This window comes from Motacilla alba, chromosome 2 (assembly GCF_015832195.1).
Source record: "Motacilla alba alba isolate MOTALB_02 chromosome 2, Motacilla_alba_V1.0_pri, whole genome shotgun sequence".
Taxonomy (NCBI): Eukaryota; Metazoa; Chordata; class Aves; order Passeriformes; family Motacillidae; genus Motacilla; species Motacilla alba.
In genome coordinates this window covers 137,974,187-138,000,075 of record NC_052017.1, presented here as the reverse complement: position 1 = coordinate 138,000,075, position 25,889 = coordinate 137,974,187, and the positions used below count along the sequence as shown (strand labels likewise).

Sequence of the window (25,889 nt, the reverse complement as noted above, 5' to 3'; positions counted from 1 at the left end):
CATTTGGAATCTGGGCCTGGAGGTTAGACAAAAGTTCTTGTTGGCAGGCAGTGCCCAATGATCACAGAGATGTCTCCTGGATGCTCCATTAAGGCCACAGATACAGTAATCTCATGGAATTCTCTAACCAGAGAAAACTGGAAAAAACAGAGAGCCCTGAGCTGCAGCAGCATGTTGTAGTTACACCCTAATGAGGTGAGATCATTTCTCTTTGTAATCTCAGAATGGAAAGCAGAAGCTGAATGCTAGTCTCATTAAGAAGTTGATGTTTAACACATTTACAGCTCTCCCAGTTCCCATACCCTTCAGGGCCAAACTCCAGAATCCTCAAATCTGAAACTTTTCTAGAAAAAACCCTTTTATTAGTAGGGCAAACTGGCTATTCCTGAACATCTTACATTGTTTTTCTGGTAAGTTTACTGTTCAGTTTTGCAGTCTGCAACATCACAGCTTCTTTTTATGTCCATTTAGGCATTTTATGTGCACAATGTTTAAATAGTGGCTCTTCAGGAGCCTAGGGCATGGATCCTCCTAGCTGAACTCTCAGCCAACCAGTCCCAGCATCTGTTTCTTCATGACTGACCCAGCCTTGTCCAGCCTTAGTGGGGGTGAGCACCAAATAAAAAATCTGTGAAGGGTGTGTTAGAGATGATGGAGAACAAGTTAAAAAATGGCTTAGCAAAAGATGTTCTGGTTGTTTATTCTTGGGCAGTGTGTGATGGTGGCTGGGCTTGTGAAACAAATCTGACAGTGTGGCTACCTGAGCCAGGTGACAGTGAGGCCACTGGAAGATGGCCATTCTCTCATGAATGCTGAGCACGTGTTGCTTGCTCCTCTCCAGTGGCAGAGAGAGCCCTGCCCTGTGTTTGCCATGGGGCGAGGGCACACGGAGCATCTGCTCTGCTGCACATCCAGACGCCCATTCCCTCGCAGTGCTGTGTTCACAGAGGCATGCCCTTAATTACCCTAAATAGACAAATGCATGATGCAGACTGAAAATTCCAGACATATGGACATGCCAGAAGTTTTGTGTCTCTTGTGGGTGAGGCTTTAGAAATGTCTTGAGGGGTTACCAAAACTTGTTGCTATCCCAGATCTGCTTTTGAATGATGTGTCAGCACTTGTTTAAGATAAATATTGAAAGACTTGTAGGCATCGTCAGAGAAAATTTTCACAAGTAACTTGGAAATCAAAGTCTTGTTGACTTTAATAAGACTTTGGTGTGCAAATTACTTGGGGGTTTTTGAATATCTTGTCCATCTTCTTTCTAGCCAAAATCTGTTTTATGCTCCAGTGGCAGAAATCCTTCCTTCCTTTCTTCCTTCCTTGAAGCAAAAATTTAATTGGGATGCTTACTGTTCTGGCACTGAAGGAGAACTACCACAGCCCATTACATATTTTCCCCTGATTTTTGAGGCACAAAAATTTGTCTGCACAGGAATTGTGATAAACTGTTTGGCCTGAGATAAAATGGTAGAACTTTTCCAGCTACAAGTGCTTACCAACCTAATTTCCTACCACAGCTAAAATATTAAAGGTGTTTAATAACAAACAAACCACTATTTTTGTTTACTCAAATTTTATTTACCTTTGTGAATTTCTTTTCATTTGTTCATATATTCCAAGTGGAAATGAAAAGAAATCAGTGGCAAATCAAAGCAATTTGGCAGCATAGGCACAATAAATTATCTGGCTACAAAATGATACCCATAGTGCTGAGTAAATAATTCCTCTACAAAACTTTAGTACTTTGTGGATTTTTTGCAGGAAGCATCTCATTATCTCAGTTATGTGTATGAATTTTTAAGAAGATTATTTGGTGTGTAATTTCCTTGTCAAATTCCAACATCCATGGCCTCAAAGGAATTTTAGTGCTCTTATCCCTCACCGGAATCTATATTGTTCTTGATATCAATAGAAATGTAAGCATTTAACGAGCTAATCCTGAACACTGTGGTACCTACACTTCACATGCTAATTGGAAATTGTAGCAATCAAATTAGGCATGAAGTTGCAATTCCTGTCACCTCTTGTTTGCTATTTAATTGGTGGATAACTACTCTGAGCTCATCATTCAGCTTTCTTGGTAATCAGAGAAGAGAGGAGCTGCCAAGGAATCGTTTATCCAATATGACAAGTAGGTAGGTGGGTCACTCTTCAAAGGGCCCTGTCTTTCTCCACTGCTTGTGGAAGAAGTCCAGATAGCAGTGTAGGCTGGTTGCCTGTCTAGGACAGGTGGAATGAGTTTGTTCAGCCACCACACAAACTTCAGAGCCAAGTGAGCTGGTGCTCTGCTCAGCAAATTGCTTCCCATAACTCAGCACAGGCAGGGATGGACTCTCCCATCCCAGTCCTGTGTTTTGTATTTATCTGGGGTTTCAGTCTGCAATTTTGTGTGGAAATACCCAGCTGGCTTTAATCAGACTATCTGCAGAAGTTAAAGTGAATCATCTCAGAAATCCACACAAGCTTTATTTATTTACATCTCTAACCTTAAAGACAAGCTTCCAGGTGGGAGAGAGATATGCTGTATGTCTTTTTTTTTTTAATGCCGTTCCAGTTTGTGCAGAACAATTATGTATTTATTTAACTAGACAGCAAAGGGAAGTCTAGTGATCTGTGATATGGCAGATAAGGCCTTTGCCTTAACCACTGAGATGCTGCTCTGCTGCATATTTCACTTTCTTGCATCCATCAGTGCATACTGTTATGTTCTACAAGCAAAGAATCTGAATGAGGAATGAAAGGCTTTTTCCTGAAATGACATTTAACCCCAAACCCTTATCTTTAAAGTGTAGCAGTGCCCTTCTGTCTGACTTCTAAAGGTCAATTTCTACCTGGTATTGAATTATTTTCTACCACCAAGTGCATTGGTCCCATCCTTGATTTACACTAGGTATGCTGTGCTGCAGCATCTGAGAGTGTGTCCCAGCCCTGGGCACTGGATGCCCAGCCTGGCCAGTGATGGTGGCACCTGAGGGTGAGGATGGGGAGTGATCATCTTCCTTGGGAAGAAAAACTGGATTTGAAGGCAGACAGGGCAATGTGAAGAATTCCAGCAGGCCCTGCAAACTGTCCCACAGGACATGGTTGATACCACTTCATTTGGGCAAAGGAAGAGATTGCACAGCATTTTGCTTGGGATGGCAGCAACCACACACAGCATCATCTCCACAGCATATGGTGTGGTCTGTCACCATTTGTACACATTTCTGTGCAATCGTCTTTTCAGGAACATGTGCAGGATTTAAAAAGAGACAGAAGAATATGCAGGTGCTTTGGATAGCCTCCAAATTAAAATTACGGGAAATGGGCAAATCAGAGTGAAGCACAACTTGCAACCAGTCAAAGAATCCCCGTGCTGAACAGGAACTCCCCAAAACCCTGAATGACTGAATAGCTCATGCGTTCTGAACACCGGCTCGCTTTGTTTTATACACGTCAGGTTTCCATGCCTGACTTCTTTGCTTGGTTCTGTGGTCAGTACAGCTCACAAAAGTTCAGAGCTTAGACTTCATGTATGACTTAAGAACTTGTTTGGTGCAAACTGCCCATCCTTTGTTTATGGAGCCCTTCTGCCAAGGCAGCCTTACTAGTATTTAGGATCTCCTTTGGGAATACGTCCAGATAAAGTCTTAGTAATCACCTAGGGGACTCTTCAAATGTGGTAACTCATTTTGATCACTGTAGTTCACTTTCCAGCTGTTCAGACATGAGGTCCAGTGTGCAGAGGGAGAGCCCTCTCTGCTGCCTTGACACAGCATCAGTCGTGGGGTAGAAGAGGATCCCTGCCTTGGACAGGACCTGCCCTCACTGCAGCTCTCCCTGAGCTTGGTCCTGCAGCTGGGAGAAGGAGGCTGGGTGCCTTCTATTTCATTTTATTTTTAAAACAGTAGTGGCATATGCAACATGCTAATTGTTGTGTAGACCTTTCTAAGGATGCCTGGGAAGACTTGGTCACGATGAGATTGATGAGGCTAAAATAGCAGCTGCTTTTTTCCTGTACAGCCCAGTAGCTGTGGAGGGCCATGATGGATTGTTAACACTGATGGTCCAGCAACTTCACTTTCAGATGACAATCAGTAAAGTACAATTTTGAGATAAAATCAGACTTTGGGCCAGATTAGGAGAAGGCATCATTGGCATTCTGGAGTATGGATTCCAGAAGCTTCCTCAAACCCCCTTTCCTCAGAAGCCTCACATGGCTCTGACAGCCTGAAGCACTTGTTACTGGAGACAGGAGCTGGACAGAAAACACCAGGGCAGCCTTGTAACTCTCTTTGAACTTAACTAGGAGCTGTAAAATAAGGCCATGTCTTCTCACTGAGGTATTTTGAAATTCAGGCCTTTTTTGGTGACATGTTTAGACACTGTGTCCATGGGAATAGCAATAATTATTTTCCAGATGGAGGTTGGACATTGTGCATTAAATGAGGTGGTGGGGCACATGTTTAAGTGCAAGAATAAAGCAAGTACAAATGGTACCAAAATGCTCTTTGTCTGCATTCTGTCTGTTTGGTGCTCAGAGCAGTGCAAAGGTCGTGGAGAGAACAGTGATAACGCGATGTGATAATACAAGTGAAGGGTATATATTGATTAATTCCTGCAAAAAGCTAAACAAATGTACTTGTTCAGCTAACTAAGTGGGGACTGATTTTATAGGTTTCATGAGGCATTTTTGTTTTGTTGTGTGGTAAATGTGTGTGTGCATGTGAGCAGTCCTTTGGTGGTTTTAGTAGGTATGTAATTTCCCTTTTTGCTTGGGTAATCACAGAAAGGAAATTTTCATTTCAGGGAATCTCACAGTGAATATCTCCCTAAAGGTGGATAGTTTGTTCCACCTATTAATCCTGCATAAGCTCTGCATAACCAGTGAGGGAGTTGTAGCTCCAGAGAGTTTCCAAACCCTTTTGCTATGATACTTCCATTTTTCCAGTGAAATCTTTAGGTTCATCTGATTGTGTTTCTTAACTTAATGTATATTTCATTGAGAATCCTAAAGCAAGTAATAAATAGGATGATAAAACATATAGAACTGATAATGCACAGAATAATTCCCAAATGCTGCTGCATGCATCTGAGCAGGGTAGGCTTGAAAGTGTGCTGCAGAATCTTCAGAATAAATGCAAATACAGGTTCCAGCTGGTGATCAGAGCAGCCACCAAACCACTGGGGACTGTGTGGTTAAGCACCTTACATGCATGCTGAAGATACCACTAAAAGCTATGTCTTCTTGGAGTTCACTCAGTTTGTGCAGTTCCTGGAGCTTCATTTTAAAGCCCAGTCTCTGGAGGTGAAAGCAATAGATATGCAGAGGCTCGCACTGCAGTGCAAATGGCTGTGGAGAGCCACAGCCCGGGGAATGCCATTCATCTGTGACAGCCTTTTCCACTTCCTGCCTGCAGAGCACCCCAGAAGAACTTGGGAGACCAAGAACTGATTACAGCCAGGCAGTGAGAGAGATGCATGATAAGGCATAAAGTCAGCAATCTCATATGCATTTTCAGTTTCAGACAGCACCAGATAGGACTATTGGACTCCTTAGCATCACAGTCCTTTAAATCTTTGCTTGCTACAATTTGAGTTTCTTGAGCAGAATGCTTCAGCACAGCCAGTTCACTGCTCACAGTGATGGGTAGGTGTGCAGTAGATCAAGAGACTTCTTTGAAAGAACCCATAAGCATTAAGGAAGCAGTTGCATGTAATTTTTCAAAATATTTTAACTACTTGTTAGTTCAAGGATATCATCATAATCTGTTGAATGCAAGTGCTTTTCTGTTTTCTTTGAATGTTTGCAGCAGCAGGTGGGTGGTGTGGTGTATGAAGCATCTTGAGTTGAGATGAATGAACCGCTTTGAAAGAAGAAAGAATCTCTCCTGGGATTTTTCCTGATTTTTGAACCAAACTTCTAAGCTTGGAAATTTTCAGAAGCTGGTTAGGCACAGGCATAGAAAGGAGATAATTTCTTGGGACAGATTTTTGTCCTGAGGTTTTCAGATTACATTGTAAAATCAAGTTCAGAAGATGTAAAAGTCTTTAAGATATTTTTCAAAACAAGGCTAGAGTGTAAACTCAAGCACTTTAGAGAGTTGTCCACCAAGAACTCTGATTTTTGAAGGAAAGGGCAAAGAACCAATATTTCTGCATAAATCATCTGTACACAGAATCGATGTGTGTCCTCATTTTCTTTAACCTAGTAAAGTTGCTGAGAGATTTGCTTTGGTAAGGAAGCTGGGGTTGTGTGTGACTCATAAAGAGACTCTTGGCTAATCTGACAATTTGATGGCTTTGAATAGCTTAGCAAAACACATTTTGGACTACATTTTCGTTCCATTCTGTGTGAACCAACTGTGTTCCACGGAGCAGCTGCAATAACCTCTGACTAATTGTCTTTTCAGAAGGTTACCTGCTGAGAGCATCTGCCATGACATCCATTCTCCCAGAAATGTTTCATCTCAGAATTGCCTGATGCAGGCTGGAGAGCCCAGCATCACAGGCAAGAAGGGAGTTATCTCCTGAGACAGAACACGGAGGATGGGATTTGCCTGACCTTGTTGAATGTTCATCATCTGTCTTAAAACTCTGAGCATCCTCTGTAATATGCTTTGGAAGGCACTCTGAAGCCTTCCTTGAGATGAGATGTGCTGTTGATCTGGACAGCTCATCTGGGAGTGAGCCAGGATCCCACATACCCACGTACTTGCCGTGCCCGTGCCGGCTGTGCCAAACTGTGTTCCAGCTGCCCCCTCCGAGCCCTTGTCTGGCCTGGGACACTCAGTGAGCAGTGTAGCAATACATAAATCAAGGAGTTTATTGCTTGTAATGTCATTCTCTTCCCTAGATCTCATGCAGGAATATTTATTCAGGAGCGTATTTATGTGATGGTATCAACAGATATTAAAGCTCTATCCAGGAGGATTAAGAGTACCTGCTTATGGGAGCAAGTTGTCCAGAAGAAGAAAAAGAAACCTTGAATTTATCCTTGCAGAAATAGCAATTAATATGTCAGCTGCTGTTTGTTTTAAGGACTCTGCTCTTGGAGTCTTGTGATGATGCATCCATGTCCCTGATCATTTCAACAAAAAATGTCTTGTTTCATGGTTGGGTTTTATAGTTAATGACAAATATATCTTAACTGTCCCCTAAAAAAGGAGGAGTGAAGGGACAACAACATTTGATTCTATGTATTTTTCACTTTTACAGTTATTTTGCATGGACTCACTAAAGAATATCAAACACTTAGGATTTGGATTACTGTGTTAGATGCACTAGTGGGTGCTCACAGACCCACTTTTTCTGTCAAAGGTACTCCAAAATCAAAATTTTGTTTTTTTGCTTGGCAACCAAATTAAAAAATCAAAATAAGAAGAGACTTCCTTTCTCTCCCCCTTGGTATTTTTCCACCGTATTGACCATTGCATTTGACAAACAATATTAAATTACCTTCAAGACTTTATGAGCTACGAGTTTTTAGTAATGAGGGAAAAATCAGGCAAGTCAGACCAAGACATGATTGGTTGGGAATCAAAACAAAATTGGCAGCTTTATCAAAAAGCATCCACATGTGTGTATTCCCTCGGCTGCTGGCTGTTGCATGCAGTCCCTAGATTAACGTGGCACCGTTTAGCTCAGGCTGCCGGGCTGTGGCACTGTCTGCAGCGCTGGGGTTGGACTCGCAGCCAGAGCGAGCCGGAGCTGCTGCGATGAGAGGAGGCTCGGTGGGTGGATGGAGCGGCTGGGGCGGTGCTGTGCCACCCACCCGCTGCTGGCTCCAGCTGGCTCCACACAGGCAATTGTTTGAGGGAACCTTGGCTCTCTGGCGTTGTTGACTCTGGTTATCAGCGACCTGTTACGTAACGAGGATGTGCAGCAGTGGCTGCTTTTACCTGCAGGTTAAAAGAACCAGTGCTGATCTCCACCCAGAGCAGGACTGGGATGGCTTTGTGATAGAGTGAAACCAAATGCAGGTACAACTTCATTGTTAAAGTACAGGGGTAAGTGGTTCCTGTCCCTGCCAAGGCTGCCCCATGGCAGCACTTCCCAGCCCCTGCCAATTCTGCTTCCACCATGGTGGAATCCCAGCTGCTGACTGGGATCAGCAGCTCCCCAAGAAGGAACTTTGTTTTTACATGAACTTCCAGGAGCCTTACAGAAGTGCCTCCTTCTCTCACACCTCAGTGTTAGTAATAATTCAATGCACAACAAAGAAAAGGGTAAATCTATGAGTGGGCTGCCAGGCATTTTCTTTTATCAGTGTCCAAAACTCTTCAATGGTCATGGTATCTGTTGGGGGCCCCAGAGCTGGATGCACACACCATCTGGAGTACTGTGCCCAGCTGTGGAGTCCCCAGTACAAGAAGGACATGGACCTGTTGGAAGGAGTTCAGAATCCAGAATCACTAAATTGATCATGGGGCTGAAACTCCTTCCCATGAAGACAGGCTGAGCTGGGGCTGTTCAGCCTGGAAAAGAAGAGGCTCCAGGGAGACCCTGTAGCACCTTCCATGACATTAAAGGGGGCTACAATGAGGCTAGAGAGGGACTTTCCACAACGGTGTGACAGGACAAGGAGCCTTAAACTGAAAAGAGCAGGTTTAGATAAAGTTTTAGGAAGATGTGAGGGGGGTGAGGCCGTGGCATGGGTTGCCCAGAAAAGCTGTGGATGCCCCATCCGTGGCAGTGTCCAAGGCCAGGCTGGATGGGGCTCTGAGTAACCTGGTCTAGTGGAAGGTTCCCTGCCCATGGCAGGGGAGTTGGAGCTAGATGATCTTCAAAGTCCCCCCAACCCCAGTCATTGGACAGTTATATGAACTCTAATTAGTTAATTGCAAGATGCAACAAGTCCGCAGTAATGTCCAGCATATTAAAATGTCTCAAGTGACATGAGACACGTGAAGCGAGATACCTATGTCCTTTCTAACACAGAAAAAATATTTCTAAATGAAGCTGAATGCAGTTTTTCACAGACTCCAAGGAATAGATGGTAGAAGGATGTTTGAAAATAGAAATTTTTCATTATAATCTCGTATTTGAAATGTGCTGACTTTAGAAATTTAGTATAAAATTAGTTCCAGGAGAGTAAACCTAGCAAAGATAATAGATGCTTGTTTTCTTTATCTGAATCCCTCAATTATGGAAATGTGGCGAATTTGTAATACCTCTAGGCTGAGTTGAATTAACATGTGTTTAAAATGAATCTAAAATATGTTCGTTTCTCAGACAAAAATCACACAGCACAGATACTCAAAAACTGAAATACATCTCTGGCTTTGAAATGATAGTTGTTTTTCTGCATCAGCTTCTTGAAAATGTCATGTGAGATTAGATCTGTTCACTGTTGTGTTGGTAAGCATAGACACCTCCTGCAAAGGGCTGTCTTTGTTTTCAGAGTTTACTGTCTCGGGCTGGGTTTTCAAAGGCAACTGCTCATTTATGATACCTTTTATAAAGATCTTTATTTTCAGTAAACACTGGATATGCAAAACCAGGGTCCTTAGAGGAGTGTCCATCTGGGCACAAAAAATGATGCAGGTAATGAGGAAGAATAAGTGCTTCTAAAACCCTGTCCTCAAAAGACAAAGTGAGAAGAAACAGGCTAGATGACCACTAAAGCCTGAGTTTGCTTGCTCTAAATGCAGAGCTTGTCAGAACTACTACTGTCTGCTTGCTCAGTGTTGCCAGTTGTATCCGGACCCTCTGCATGGCTCAGAGTGGTTGTGCTCCCTCTGTGGTGTGGATGGAGCTCAGGTTGGCATCAGTTCCATTTCTCCTCATTCATGGGTTTCTGTCTGAAGGGCCAGCTGGCTCATTTCAAACTTAAGTACAAGGACAAGCTAATGACTGAGACAATGGGAATGATTGGGGAATTTCAGCATGAGTGCAGTCCTGAGGCCTGACCTGATATAATTACTCAGTTTGCCCTTTTTATTTTAGTCCTCCAGCTCTGTGGCTAAGCAAGGTATTTTCCATTGCTTGGGAGAGCTTTTGAAATTTTCCCTTCTTTGCAGCACATGAGCTCAAAGAAAGAGAGGCAGGCCTTTGTGAGACAGGCTTGTCTCCACTGATGCTACACAAATGGGAGACACACTCTAATTCACCTGCAATCAAATACTTTTTAGATTAAGTACCTGTGTGCTGCTCTCCAATTTTAAAACCTCCCCATAGATTTGCCCTTTGTTTTCAAAATTGCTTATGTCACCATTGCTTTCTCTTCTGTCTTGGGGGATGCAGTCAGTTACTGTCTAGACCAGCTGAAGGCTCAGAACCTTCCTGTATGTTCTTCCATGGTGTGAAACCATTTGCTGGGTCCAAAATGTGCATCTTTCTCAGGCCACTACTGATGTGGGCATCTCATGTAGTAGATGACAGTAGGTGGTGTTGGGAACATTGACCTGGAAAACCTGGAAGATAAAAGCAAAGCAGCTATAAGAACAGAAGTCAAGAGTAGCACTGTAATCAGGTAAATATGCCCACATAAGGAGGGAAATAATTAAGGGAACTGGGTTTTACTGTTTCTCTATTTCATAGGGCAGATTTACACTCAGAGGTCAGGTGCTCATGACAGGGAGTGGGTGTTTTTTTAGTCTTGTGCAATACCTACTGATTCATCATCCCAACCTTTCTCAGCTCAATCAGACCTTCATGTCCATTGCTTCAAGAGCTTGGGGTTGGTAGAGGCAAATATGGGCAAAGTGACAGCTTGGCAGATCCAGTCAGCTCACACCCCACAGAGAAGAGCGTAGCAGGAATGATTTTGAAGGAGTGAGAAGCAGGAATCCACTGCCAGCCTGAGTTTCAGCTGATGTGAATGCTGCCTTGGCAGCATCAGTATCCTGTTAGCTTCACAGTTAGGAATCTGGCCCCAAAACCCCAACAGTGCAGCTCTTCCCACACATACAGATACGTGCAGTCATGAAATAAGCAGGATCTCAGCTGGAAAGGGTGCAAAGCCCATTCTGATGAGTCCCATCCCAGCACTGCCGTGGTCAGAGATCTGGTCTGTAGAACAGGTGATGAGTGAGGGCTGAGTGATGAACAAAGCTGCATCCCAAAACATTTTAGTGGTGGCCTTGGCAGTGCTGGGTTAACACTTCAACTCAATGATCATAAAGGTCTTTTCCAACTTAAATGATTCTATGACTCCATGAAATAATACAGTGAACTTGTCTCTGCATGGCTCCTCAGCCCCAGAAGCTTGAGCCTGTGACAGGTTTACGAGCATTTATATGCTACACACTGAATTAACAACTGAATGTGCTTCAGCGTGAGCACTTCTGCACAGGCACTCATCTCCTGTTCAGAAAGGCAGAACAAGGAGCACAAGTCCCCTTCAGAAAATGTACAAGCTTAAAAATGTTTAGGTTGGAAGAGGCTTCAGAAGATGGTTCCAGTAAACTGTGCTCAAAGCAGGGCCACATCAGGTTGTGTTAGGACTCATCTGGTTGAGCTGCAGATATCTGTGTAGGTGGAGGTCCCACAGCCTGGTCAGGAACTTGGTCCAGAAGGTAACCACCCTCACTTGGAAGATTTTTTTTCCTTGCGTCTAACTGGAATATCTATTGTTGCTTCTTGTGTCCATTGCCTCTTGTCCTTTTGCTGTGCTTCTCAAAGAAAAGTTTGGGTGAAGGGGAGAAGTTACAAGTAGCCTCCACATTCTCTTCCTTGATGGTGTGATGGCTGTACACTTCTGCAAGGACTTTCAGGCACGGAATAGCAGCCACCAACACTGAGTGTGCTGTACTGCTTAGCAGGGGAAAGAGAAACTCTGCAACCCCCTCATTTTCTTAAGGGGTCTGAAGGGGGGAAGGACATGGGTGAGCTGTTTTCACATCTATGCACCAATGGCCAGTTCTTACCATCTTATCAGCAGAAAGGGTGCAGGAACATCAAATACTACTTGGGCATTTGGCAGAGCCTTTCCAGCTTTTGGCTATCAAGCCCTCAGTAGTTAATGCAAATCCAACCAAACAGAAGAGCCCTGTTCTCTGGGGCTCAGACTACAGGAAGAATAAGCAGCGCTTTCAATGAGGCAATAAAATTCAAGTAGGATTTGTTAAATCATGCAAATGATTGCTGGTCTGCACTTTATATTTATCTAAGGAATGGATTAAGAGTTTTTTGGTTGGTCAGTAAAGTTGATTAAAAAAAGTTCTAAGGTCACAATATATATTCTATGAGTACATTTACTAAGCTCAAACCTGACTTTTTAAATTTTAGTTGAAATGCATTATAATTTCTTTGCTCTGTTCTATACTCACAGTCTGGTTTTGGATTTCTATTTTGTTTTTCACAGCCCCAGCAGAGAGCTCTCCATAAACATTTCCAGCCTCTAAAGCTGCTGTCCTGCCACTTGATATGAAAGTGAACTTTCCTTCATGAAAAAACCACAATAAATGGCGCTGCCAGAAGATGACCATGGAGGATTGAAGACAAACTTGAAGTAAAGTCAGCCCACTCAGCTGATACATTCTGGGGAGACCTGGTTTGCTGTGGAGTAAATATGTGGTGCAAAATATCCAAAATACCTAATTTGTTGAAAATGGTCATTGACAGACCTTTAGCTGGAAAACTTCTTCCAGTCTTCATCACTGTGCATAACTTTTGAGTTCCCTTTAGGGGACTGTCTATGCCCTTCACTAGAAGTCCTGTTTTAGCATGGCAACTACTGGATTCTTTTGTTATGTATGCAGATGGCATGATGTTTTAGGAAAAACTTACAACAATTCTCCAATCTCAGTGGATATGTTCACAATATTACACCCTGATAGGAATGTAAACGTCTTGTATGTGTTAGTTTTGCAGTCTAATGGTATCCTGTTAAACAATATCAGCACTTCATATGTGCTTTTCTCACAGAACTAGCACAGTCCATATATATATAATGGTCCTTTTTTAAATACTGAGGATATGTTTCAGTGTTTGTGCTGAGACTGCATCCAAACTGAAGCCCAGTACTAGCATCCCTTCACTGATTCACAGTAGGTTGTGTAGATAGATTTGCACGTGGCAGAGATGTGACTTCTTTTATCAAGACTCAGAGAAGAGCTGTCACAGAGGTAGCCAAGAACAGGGTAGTTTATATGAGCTGTAGGATACTGTGTCTGCTCTCCCTCTCACCCACCAAATATCAAAGAGTCCTGTTTCTGGTGTGCCAGTGTGTTTTCTAGCTCAGCAAGGGAGAGGCAAGGGAGAGAGCCTTTCTCAGACATGTATGTGACCCTGGGTTTGGTCTGCAATAAAACCAGAATAAACTGGAAGAATTCAAGTTCTTTATGCTGGCCACCACTTACGTTTTGGGCAGGGCTGGAAAATTGTAGTCCAAACCAAACTCTCTAAAAAGGTAAAGTGTAAGACTATACTTGTAAGGAGCAAGACACTCCCTTTGGAGAGGGCAGATTTCTTCATTAACTTTTTCCACTTTCTACTCAAAACAGTATTTTGGTAGGAAATGGGAATAAGCAAATGGTTCCAATAAGCCTTTCACTATACTGTAGCAGGCTCATGACTGTTGCATTCAATCTGAACGTTGTTTTTTGTTCAGTCTCTGAATGGCTGACCTCATCACTGGTTGTATCACAGCTGGCTGTGGTGCTGTTTCTTCCATGGGGACTCAGTGGAATTGGTGTCTGTCCCTTACATCAGGACCTTCTCAGCACACTCTTTATAATGAACTGATGCCATCAACATACTGAGGGGGCTTACCTCTTTGTTCCTTCTTTCTTTAAAATCAAAGGTAGCTTTTTTGTGTACTTAAAGACTGGCACTCTCTCCAGCCTGATAGAGTTGCTGTTAGCATTTATTCCAAACTCTGCCCGAGACAATGCTGTGTGAAGATGCAGTGATGGAGAGAATGTGCAGTTACAATAAGTCACAAGCACCTTTCTGGAGGAAGCTCCTGTGTAGTAATTCTTAAAAATTATTGTGCAGTTTATTGCTAGAGAATGGAAGGTCAACCACTGAGGGTGCCTGTACAACAAACAGATAATTATCTTCAGGGTTTAATTTTTTTTAGATGGTTATGGGCTTAGGTTTCAGCTTTCCACCCATCTCAGATTCAGCATAGTGAATACTTCTATAGTACTCAGTGCAAAAGCAAAATATTTTTACTGGTGACAAAGATTTTCAGAAGTTGCTAGTGATTTTTAATGGTTTGGGTCTTTCCATGGATTCTCAAATGGAGCTCCCAAGAATTAGAGAGTAGTAAGCGTCTACATTCTCTTTCTGAAAATCCTGGTCCCTAATTTCAAATTAATTGGTGTAAAAATTCTCCTTAAAACATAAGGATCTTTGCCAATTGCAACATTTGCACTTTTTAGAGCTTTTCATAGGGTTGCAGGTTGGAATCTGATACCAATAGAGCTGGCCATGTGCGTGGCACAGGTCCACTGTAAGCTTCAGCAAATTTTACAGCTCTTTCTGCTACAGGTTTTAAAAACGCACTCTGACAACTGACATCAATTTCATGTTGGTAAAGCAATTAAAAACAATACTTTGATTGATATGTTAAATTAAAAAGAGAATGCTATACTTCTACAGTAGGAGTTCTCTTATTTTACTACCCAGTGAAAAAATCCAGAATAATTTGAATGATAAAAGAAGAGTTTATCAGAGAGTGTTATCTTTAAAGGGTGTGTGAGAAGAAGTTGCGTTAGGCAGAGAGCCACTAGAAGTTTTTTTGTTTCAATGTTAGTTTTGAACATCTTCCAGTATATGGGCATGAATTTAGATGTGTGCACTTATCCTGTTAAAACAGTTTGTTTTAAAAGCTTCCCAGGATTTTAGCTATGGTGACCTAGAAAAGCAGTGTTATAGGCCCTGAGAAATGTGAAAATCAAGTCCAGACCCTTGAGTAGCCAGACTCGGAGAGACGTCTGCTGTAGGTGCCTATTGGACAAACCTCCCTTGAAGCTGGTGCGGGGCTCCATCCTGCAGCCAGCCTATGCATGTGGACCACTGCAAGCATAGCTCCCCCGAGCCCCGTGACACTTCTCACGTGTGTAACTGTCTGCCAGAGCCATAAGGAAATAACTGTACTTTTTGGCTTGTATTTACCTATTCATTGTGTTTGGATTTTTTTAATCACTGTTGTTCTCCCAAAGTAGGCCATGCTTCCTCAGGGATATTTATGAAATTGTTCTACATCTCCTGAACAACTATCTGGATCCCAGCGTATTCTTCTGAAAACTTTTTAATATAAATAAACATGTGGGAGAGATTTTTGTTCTTATGAATGGGGGCAGGTACTGTGTTCTCGGAAAGGCTGTTGAGTGCAGACAATCAAGTCTATTGCATTTTTTATGCTGAACACCTTATTAATACCAGACATATCCGCTTTTGCCTGGGTCGCAGGAACAGTTCAGGGGAAAGAATGCTTTATCTCTAGTCAATAAATCATTTATGTCGAGAGTGCCAAAGACCAAGTCAACATGAAAGGGAGCAAATAAGTTATTCCGGCAAAGGAAGTGAATTTAAATATGCTCAGCCATTAGTTCGCTGCAAAAGAGTGGAAGACTAATGCTATTTTCATAAATTATCAGCCTGTGGAGATAGATAAATTCATAAAGGCCATGCTGCTGTTACATTGATCACCAGCTATCTCTGAGACAGGGCAGGGTTGTGACCAGGACCCCATTCCTGTGCAGACCTGCAGCCTTCCTCCGAGCCCCGAGCCTCCCCCTGCTGCCGTGCTCACAGGGTTTCTCTGTGCCCAGCTTCAGCATCAGGCCCCTCTAGGAATCCCTGTCAGAGCTCAGCCATTCCGAGTGCTTCACACCATGAGACGGCCTCCACTAGAAACCTGAAGGAATTGCTCACCCCAGAGAGCATGCTGCAGCTGACATCATCCTTTGCACTGTTTTGTTCCTCGGTTTTTTTTTTTATCTGGGTGGCTTTCTGTGCCTGAGCACCTGCCATTTATTCTGTTCAGGGAAAGGCAGCCTTCCAGGAGGGGAGTTGGAAAAAGCTCCATGAGCTCTTTGGTTTTGCTTGTCCAGATGGGTGGCAGTGCTGTACCAGTGAGTCCACCCCTCCCTGTCTCTTCCTTAGGGTAAGTGCTGTCACTCAACTGCAGCTGCAATGTCATTGAAGAAATGAAACCATTAAAAATTACAAAATTCTGGGTTTGCCCTGAATTTTAAGAAGACCCCATGCCAGACCCTGGCAGGCCTCCATGGGCACTACTCCATTGCAGGCTCCAGAGATGTGTTGATTAGTGCCAGACAAGGAGCCAGCATCAAGGTGGCATTTTCTAGTGATCACTAAAATGAACCTCCCTCCACCTGCCACAAAGCCAAAAGATCTGCATTATTCAAAATAAAGCAAAGTAAAACCCTGCATCTTTCACATTGGTCCCCTTCAACTGTTACCATCTCTGCCGTCAGAGTCTCCTTGAGCAGCTCTGCAGCAGGACTGCAATTAACCCTGGTATATATAGGCTGTCAATAAGATCTTAATTTAAAAAGAGAAGGTCCTTTGGTATAATTAAGATCGATGGGTGAGGGGAAGATATGACCAGCATTACCTGCAACCTCTTATAGTAAAATTCAGGAAAGTAATCTGGAGTGCAAAAAAAGCCACCAACATAATGTATGGGTGATTAGGCAGGCTCATGAGGATAAATCAGCAAGTAAGGAAAGTAGATGCTTAATGAAGGAAGCCAAAAATGTATGGGAAGTCAGTGGCAAATAGGTTAGGGCTGGTTACACCAAAGACTTTACATACATCCTAATAAATACTGCCATAGCAAAGCTAAGTGTGATGTTAGCCAGGCCCAGCACAGAGATTGCTCACACTACATTGGAAACCAAACAAATAGTCTTGTTTTGTATTTGAAAGCAGTGGAAGGAGAGAGTCAGATTACACATTAAAATGTAATTCCTCCTACTCCATTAGTAATTACAGGTAATAATAAGCAGTAACTATCCAAACATAATTTTAAATTTGTAGAACCACTAACTGAATCCAAAACTGAAGGAAAAATTTGCCTAGGACTACTCAGAACCAGAAAGCATAAAGGAAGCTTCAAATGACACCAGACCCACAATAATTCAAAAGAATGAGCAGTTTCATACAGAAAACTATAGACTCATTAGCTTCCTATCAGTCTTAGGCAAAATCATGGAAAAGTTGATATGGCATAATCATTAGAGCAATTAAAAATTGATAAAATCCTCCATATTATTTTTATAGAATTGTGTTATGCCAAATAAACTTGCTATTATTTTTGGGGTATCAAAGGATTGTTGAGAAAAGAAGCTCTGCTGGCATACTATACTTAGCCTCCTATAGAGCATTCGATTCTGATAAAGAACAAAATAGCACAATGCAAAGTCAATATCACCCATATTTAATGGATTAAAAATGGATTACAGGTTGATCACAAAAAATAGCTGTAAATATGAATTATCCTCACTGAGACTATTTCTGATGAGCTCCTCCCAAGGTTTGCTCTATTTTCAATATACCCCCCAGGGAAAGAGAAAATTACTGTTTGCAACAGCCAGAGATGACAAAAACAGGGGCACAATAAATAATGATCTGAGCAGGTCAGAAGTGAAGAATAACCTGGAGGACAGAAAAGTTAAAAATCCAGGAGAGATGGCAGCCAAGTCCAACTTAGTAGCATGGGAAGTATGTCTGCAATAATACAGTGGCCGTGAAGGTGTCAGAAATTATCTGTTCAGCATCAGCCCCAGAGATGCTCTTGCCAGCTGGGATGTAGGACCTGGCTATAGTGATGCCATTCCAGTTTGTTTGGTCACTGTCAGTCTTTCATAAAAGGTATCAACAACTTGGGAAGATTATTTTCAATAGTTCCCAGTGTGATTCAAGGGCAGGAAAACAGGTCTTATTATAGTGTCAAACTAATGAAGCTCAAGCTATTAATTTATCAGAGGCAATTTGAAGAGGTGACTTGGTCTCCGTCTGCAATCACAATCTTCCACCTGGGCAGGGAAGTACTGTCTGAAGGCAGGTAGCTCTTCTGTTTAGAAGAAAAGGGAATGATGTGCTCTGCTGGTTGGAAACTGATTTCAGGCTAGAAATTAAGTGCAAATACTCAACGGGGAGGATGATTACCAATGGAGACAACTTATTCAGTTACCTGGTATGTTCTCCATCACATAAAGTCTTTAAATGTATGCAGAGTATTTTTCTAAGTCAATAAGCTCTACCTCAAACTGAAATCCAGGCTTGGTGCAGCAATTACTGGATGAAGTTATTAGGCATGTGTTATGCAAGGATTAGACTGGATCATCAGATGTAAACTTCTGAATTAAAAATATCCTGAAGTTTCCAATGTTACAGGAAGGCAGGGCAATCTATATCTTTTTTTTTTTCCTCCCCCACAAAATGGTACTAATTTAAACAGCTTCTGTGGAAAGCTGTGCATTTGGTATGAGCATCACTAGGCCTGCTCACAGTTGTAAGGTTCTGCTGCACATAATTAAAGGAAGAGAACTGGACAAAAAAGGATAACAAAACCCTTGGACATACCAAGAGTCTGTAGCCTTTCATTGATAGCAGCCTGGGACAAAATGCTGCGTGCAAATGACGGGGCCATGTGGAGGTGTAGTCAAAGCAAGGCGTAACAGCTGTGAGTTTGCCTCTTAAGGAGGTAGTATCTTGCTGGCAAGAAACAGATTTTCATGCCTGCAACAACTGGCAGAGAAGCTGCAGTGCTGATGGAGAGGGTGATTGTATGGCTGTGCAGCTGAGCACGGTACACAGGTTCCTTGCTTCAAAGACAGCAAAGTTCTGTTCTCATGAGGAGCCCCATTGGAGCTGGTTAATAAAGCCCTGGAAGTGAAATTACATCAGTGGGAATACCCAGAGAAATGACAGCTGCTCCCAGCAGTGGGTTTTTGCCAGATTGGTCCTGCTACCATTGACTGGTTTGAATGCTGTACTTCAGAAATAAGCAAAGGAGCACTGGGTGTCTGATTCAGATCCCACAACACCGCTGTCGATGTGCACAAGGCAAGTGTGCACCCCTGGAGTCATCTTCCACGTGCTTCATCACCTGGTGGGGAAAGCACAAACTGGGATGTACAGTCTAAATAGTAAACACTTCACACAAACAAGGGAAACTATGAAAGCAATCCTTACTGCAGATTGGTATTAGACACCTTGCAGCTCTGGAGGAGAGTGTTCTGTGACAGGCATGGCTGGGGCCAGCTGGGCAGGGGCAAAGCTGAACTGGCACATGACTCTAATATCTGCTTTGCCGTAAGAGTAGCACTGACAGCATTATCACAGCTCAGGCTCAGACTGGGCTCAGTCTAAGAAGGAAATTAAAAGCTCCTTTCTGGTACTAATTCCAAATATATCTAAATAGTTTCTCAGAAAAAAAAAATCCTCTGTAGTTGTTACACCTCTAATCACATTCCTTCTATTAAGCATTTGCCTTGAATTTATCTATTTAATATCATGAGTCACCAAATTAAATAGCAAAACACAGGGTTTTTATAGCAGAGAGATTGCTATTGCAGCAAAACTGCATGTAAGCAATAAGAAGCTGTGCAGGGAAGGTAAAAAACCTCAGATTGTCCCATCAGATGCTTAGGGGACTTGCTAAATTGGTTGGGGTTTTTTTTCCATATTGAGAGGGCAGCTTTACATCTAGGCATAAGTTTTCCCTACTGAGCCAGGCTTTGGTCTCAAGAGCAGATAGATAAAGAAATGCTTGGAGTCCTTTTAGCAGTTTGTCTGCTTCCCTTGTATATAAGAGGCTCCTTCTCTGCACTTCTGAGAAAGGTGGAAAAGAGATTAAGTGACAGTAGAAAAAGCACAGAGGGACAGGAGCTTCCAGCCTATGCACAGCATCTCAGCATGAGACTCACATCTCGTCCTTTTCCCCTGAATCCAACACCACTGACCAAGGGGAGGAATGGAGCCGTGCTGGGCTAACCCACAGGCAGAGAGCAGTGTTCTGTCTGTGCTGAGTAGCTCCTGCAGCCACAGCAGGAGACATTTCCTGGCAGGACTGGACAATCCCCTGGTGATGGAATGACCAGCATTTCCCCAAAGAGGATGTGTCCTCTGAGGAGAAGACTCCTTTGCTTTGCACTGAGCTGCAGGGATGCTTGGCAAGGCTAAGATAGATGTGTATTTTAAAATTTCTCACAGATGTTGCAGAATCTGAAGGTGGCAGGGCAGTACTTCGGGACATGCTGGGCTTTGCATTCAGTTTCTTGTAGGGACTGCAGCTACCTGGACCTGCCTTGAAGTTATTGTTTCTTTTTCACTGTCTTGGTAAGATGGGAGGAATGCCTGCCTGGCTCTGCACACCATAAACCAGCAAAGGGGGCTCTAAATGTGGGGTCCTCTCCTTTGGGGAGTTAAGGTTGTTTGAACATGACCTTGAGGAAAACAGGCAGCTGGAATTGCAGTTGCACCTGAGTTGTCTGCAAAGGCTGCTTCCCAAAAAGGAGCTCATGGACAGAATCAGATACCAGGCTGTGCTGGTGCACCCACATCAGCCACTGATGATGGACATGAGCTGCAGGGAGTGAGAGGGAGGCTGGGATCAAGGTCCTGGGAGATCTGGTCACCTGATGCAGGACAGCTGGATACAGAAAGGATGACTGCAAGCCCTTGGCCATGGTCAAAACAGTCACTTGAAGCCAGCAAGTCTTGTCTGGTCCTGCTGCCTTTGGACTCAGTTCTGGTTTAGATTCACTAAGGAAATACTCTAAGCCAGTGATCTCCTTTTAATGTTAACTTGGTTGATAATCTAGGAAGATGCCAGCACTCTAATGCTTATAAAGTGACACACTGTTATTCCCAGTACATCTATGGCTGAACTTTTTAATGATGGAGCCAAATGAGGTGGCATGAGACAAAAGTGTGCCTTTTTGTTTGATGTACACTGTATTTCCCCAGGCATCCAAGGTGTTCAGCTGCACAGCAGTGTTTTTTTCCCAAAACAGAACTTAACATGCAAACTAATTTTTAGTATACAAAGTGGCCATCACTTAATTCCAACTTACAGCTTTTATATTCAGTCTTTACTTCCTTCTGTTTTCAAAAATCAACAAAAATAAAGCCCGGGCAGGAGGGAGGAGTTCTTTTAAACAATAATATTAAAACCAATATCAAGTTTTTGGTATCTTTGGGCATGATCTCTGGAAGCTTTGGGTATCTGCTTTATCATTTTGTATATTTGACAATTTTGTACTCTGCATTGTTTGACTTCATTTGTGCATGGCAATGTATTAAAACATGGAATTTTTATTATACAGTAAAAGTATTTTGTTTGATTTAAATAAGATCAAGTTTGATCCAGGTCATGAAGAGGAGGGGAAAAAACCCCGGAGTTTTTCCTAGCAACAACTCTCACCTGACAGTCTGAGCATTCTCATTCAGGTTGTTTCCAGCACCTGAAGGTGGGCAGAGCTTTTTGCCCACCCTCAAGTCTCCTTCCCCAGTTGCAGTCCCTGGATCTGTGCAGTGGATTGCTGCACGGGTGCAGGGGTTGCCTGAATGCAGCACAGCACAGCTGTTACCTGAGCAAAGGGCTCTGCTCTGCTGGGCAGGGTTTGGGTGTGAATCGGGACCAGCTCTTCTGAATTTGCTTTAGGGCAGTGCAACAGTGAGCAGACACTGCACACAGTGAGGAAGAATTCTCCTTTCACTGTCCTTATTTCTCAAGACTTGGGGGATGCCCTTGTCAGCAGTGAAGCATCCTCTAAGGGGAGCAAACCACAAAAGAAGCAGGTACTAGACTGTTTATGCTGCGAGGCATTTCACTTCATCCCACCCGCCCCATTTATTCTCAGTATTTATGGTGTGCAAGCAATTTAAAAGTCAATGGATTAGGTAGCTTTCACAAAAATGCTGAAATGATGAAATTCCAGCATGATATTATGCTCTTCCATATATATGGTTTTTTTCTTTTCAGCCATAATTCTGAATATTCTCACATTTGTAAGGCAGAGACTGATGACATGTTTTGGTCAAACACTGGATTAATACAAAACACTGGATTAATACAAAATAGTAGAACAAAATTATACAGTGTAAGCTATAACTGACAAAGTCAAGATAATTGTCATCTAAAAAATCATAAATCATGTTTTTTATTTTAACATCTCATGATGGGACTGCAATTTACTAAATTATGTTATATCTTTTAAAAGCTTTTTACTCCATAAACCTTGTCAGTGAAAAGACTGTTAGCAGGGAAAGCTCTGTTTTTGAACAGATCTGTGCACGTTACTTCTTGGGCTGAGGGAAATTAGAACAATAATACACATAAAGAAAAAGTTGCTATGTCACATATCCTTTTCACCATCAGGGTCTCCCTAGGGGTTACAGTGGTGCCATATTATTACAACTCTGTGTGCTGCACACTAGGATTTTTTCCATTATAGACAATATGCCATCTAAACCAGATCTGCTTTATAATGAAACAGCAGCTGTCATGATCATGAAATATTTCCCCCTGGTGACACAGAAAATATTAGTTGAAGCTGTGGACAAGGCGTTTCCATTTGTGCCCGGACGGGTTTAGCGTTACAAATCTTGGGGATGGGGCTGCAGTTTCTTTGCACACAGTTTGTCAGAAGCCATCAATGGAGCAACCAATTGTACAGTTCCTTTTTCCTGGTCATTTTCCTTACAGTGATAATCAGTCCTTGATGAAACTTGCATGACCTTGTGTTATACCCATGTACATCCTGTGGATCCATCAAAGCTTACCTTAGCCTGAGTGCCTATCAGGGGTTACAGGCCCAAGTTGTGCTGCTTGAGTGATGCCTTAAGTTTTAGCTTAGGACCCATTTAGCTCAATGCCCTGTCCCTGTCCAAAAATTGTATTCTTGACCTAAGACTGTGTTAGCTGAGCAGATCTGTGCTCATTTGAGCAAAGCCTTCTGATGTGAGCACATATCCTGAGTCCATAGTGGAGTCCAGAGAATGAAGTGCAACCCTAGAAACACACAGGATATTGCCAGTCCCACTGTTGACCTACTGGTTGTGACAGGACACGTTTCCTCACATCGTCTCTTCATGTCCCATCTCCTTACTGTAGAACTGGAACTGCATTCACCTGTCACTGCTAAACCTTGAAAGTCAACAGAGGAGCTGCAAGTCTTCCAAGAAGACTGTGTTACCCGTTGGGTTGTTTTGTGGTACAAAAGAAACACCTTATCTGGGAGACAAGAAGATGCCATCCACAGCTCCTGCTTCTCCCATGCGGCCTCTCCCTGCCCCCAGGTGCTGATCTGTGTGTGCAGTGACACTTTCACGGGTGAGGTGTCACATTGTCCTGCTCTTGGCGTGTCTGAGGTCTGCTCCTCATTTATGCACTCCTTTGTCTCATTCATGTTGCTGCCTTGTCATTGCCTTCTTGCTTTTCTGCACCTGACGTGATTTCTTGCCTTCTACTGTTATTAGCATCACATGGGAAACACACTGAATTATTGCATGTGAGAAACACACTGTCAAAAAGAAGAGTATTCCTTTTAAAGAATGGCACCAAGACCTTGGCCTTGGGAGGAGATAAAGCAGAGAACAAATTGCAAAAGTTTTTTTTAGGGAGACATGGGGATTAGCCTCTTCTCCATGTCAGTGATGGAACAACAGGCTAAAATAGCAGCAAGAATGTACCTTGGACACTTTCTAGGAAAAAAAATATCCTTTTTAGGAACAGGGATGCTGAAGCAGCTGCTTAAAAGGGGTGGAGAATAGCTTTGAAAAGCATCCCTCAGCAATCCTGACCCTGTGGTATGACAGGACCAAGTTGTCTACCAAGATCTCTTTCTCAGTTCAGTTTTCCTGCAGTAAAACTTGAATGGGAAGCAAAGAGTTACCTCTGTTAATTATCATTACTTTACATTTCAAATGGAACTGCTAATGCATTTTCTACCTCTTCCAGGTAAAAACCTGCTACTATGTAGCTATGACTAATTCCAGACTCATTTAAGTCACTACCTCCGGCTGTCAGCTGAGAAACTGGGACAGGTCCCCTGCAGTGGCCAGTTCAGATGCAGAGCCAGAGCCTGGGGTGACAGCAGGGACTGGGCCCACCTTCCCATCAAAGCCACCAGTTCGCATGCTGTGGGGTGACAAACGCAGCTCACAGTGAGACCTGTGAACACAAAACGGGTGGCACCCTGCAGGACCAGGGTCAGCCCAGCTCCTTACATCCAGGCTTTCATCTGGTCTTTATTAGGCACCATCAGAAAATTAAGGATAGGTAGAGAAAAGCCTTGGAATTAGGGGTTAAAACAAACAAAAAAATTTATATTGAGCCCAGTTAAGCTGAAGAGAGGCAGCATTTATAGCCAGCTGGCTGAAGCCTCGAGAGCTTCAGCCAGCCATTAGAGAGGCCAGGCTGAGGGAGTGTGCGTGGCCACCTCCAGCCACCACCAACAGCTCTAGGCAGATTAGAAAAACTGCTTTTCCTTCACTGGGGAGTTTTACTGCAGAGAAATGAAGCACTTCAGGGCACATCATAAGTCTCAGCTTGAACACTCTGCCCTGGCACTTTCCAGGCGAGACGGGAGAGCCTGGTTGGTGCTGAGCGCCGGATGCTCAGCCTGAGGGGGTGCTTTGCTCTCCTCCGTGCTGTGAAATGGGACAGAGCGGACCATGTGGGAGGCAAATTGTTTTATGGAAAATATTGGAAACCATTGTAGTAAGCTGATTAACTCATTTTAACAATTTTACTTAGCTGCAACAGTTGCCCCACATGAAAAGTGCAGCCGCGAGGATTTGCACAACAGAAACACTCCCACATTCAGGAAAGCCAGATAAGCCTCTGCCTGTCGTCATTACAGCAGGAAATTTTAGTACTCTGGGGACATTGCAGGGTTATTTCTGCCTCTGTTTAAGTTTTAATCCAGAACATGGAGGGTACTGTTATGCTGATGGATTTTGTCCACATCCCTCCACTCCCAGACTCAGCCTGATTTTGGCAATTCTTGGCAGGTAAAACTTTTGTCAGGACCATGAGAAATTGTGGGATTCAGGGCTCCCACTGTCTAATTCCACCTGGGGACAACAGCTGCTTGTTTCACCCTGAGGCAGTATCTCTTCTGCCCTCCTCCACTTCCACGAGTCATACAGTATTACACAGGGGAAATTAGGCTTTCTTCATGCTTCCCCTCTTTCTCCATGTTATTAGTCCCATAACAAGCTGCCTCTTAATCTCAAAATATGAACCTTTTGGACAATGTTCTGCCAGTCCCATGAGGGACTTGGCAACCAGCAGGAAAACCAAGATTGTCTGGAATATAATCCAAACACGTCGGACCAAGGACCACCCTCAGTCTTCAGCATTTCTCTTGGGTCACCAGTCACAGACCCCTCCCTGTTAAATTAAAACCACTCTAAAAGCAGTGTGGTTTTAAGCACTAGCAGCAGGGCATTTATATGGAATTTCAGACTGATCCTTCTCCATGGGCCAGTTTGAGACCTCCTGAGAGTAGGATATTGTCTCAAAACATTCCCTGAAAACCATCAAGAAGCATTGGCATCTAAACACATCAGCAACAGTTCTGCCATCTCTGCAAGCATTGGCTGCAAATCCGTTTCACCCTCTCGAGATGTTTCAGAGCTCATGGCTGGTGCTTTTGCTCCAATTTCCTATGCTTCCAATTATAGATTTGAAACAGCAGCAGACCTCCACCAGAAACAGGAGCTGGGGTGGCTGCATGCTCCCTCAGTGCCAGCCAAGGCACAGAGCTGCTGTAGGGAACCAGAAGCTGTGGGCATGCATCTCCATGGAAATAGGTCCTTGGGAAGATCAGAGCGATGCTGGGGGTTGCATTTTGCCATTCAGTTTGTTCTGAATGGTAGCACCGTAAAAATCAATATGGCACTTTTAAAATGGATTACGAGGCAGTTAAATGACAAGTCTCCAAAGAGGAGTTGCAAATAAAGGGGGA

The 25,889-nt window shown here is 43.2% G+C and overlaps 1 protein-coding gene across 2 annotated transcripts in view; it reads left to right on the top strand.

Moving 5' to 3' along the window:
* The window catches only part of SAMD12 (sterile alpha motif domain containing 12), a 176,464-nt gene extending 155,220 nt beyond the window's left edge, over positions 1-21,244 (top strand). For both annotated transcript variants that reach the window (XM_038130231.1, XM_038130230.1), the window contains exon 5: positions 12,293-21,244. In XM_038130231.1, the coding sequence (XP_037986159.1) occupies positions 12,293-12,315 (23 nt within the window). In that variant the 3' untranslated portion in view covers positions 12,316-21,244. The remainder of the gene's footprint in view (positions 1-12,292) is intronic.
* Positions 21,245-25,889: the final 4,645 nt, after the last annotated feature.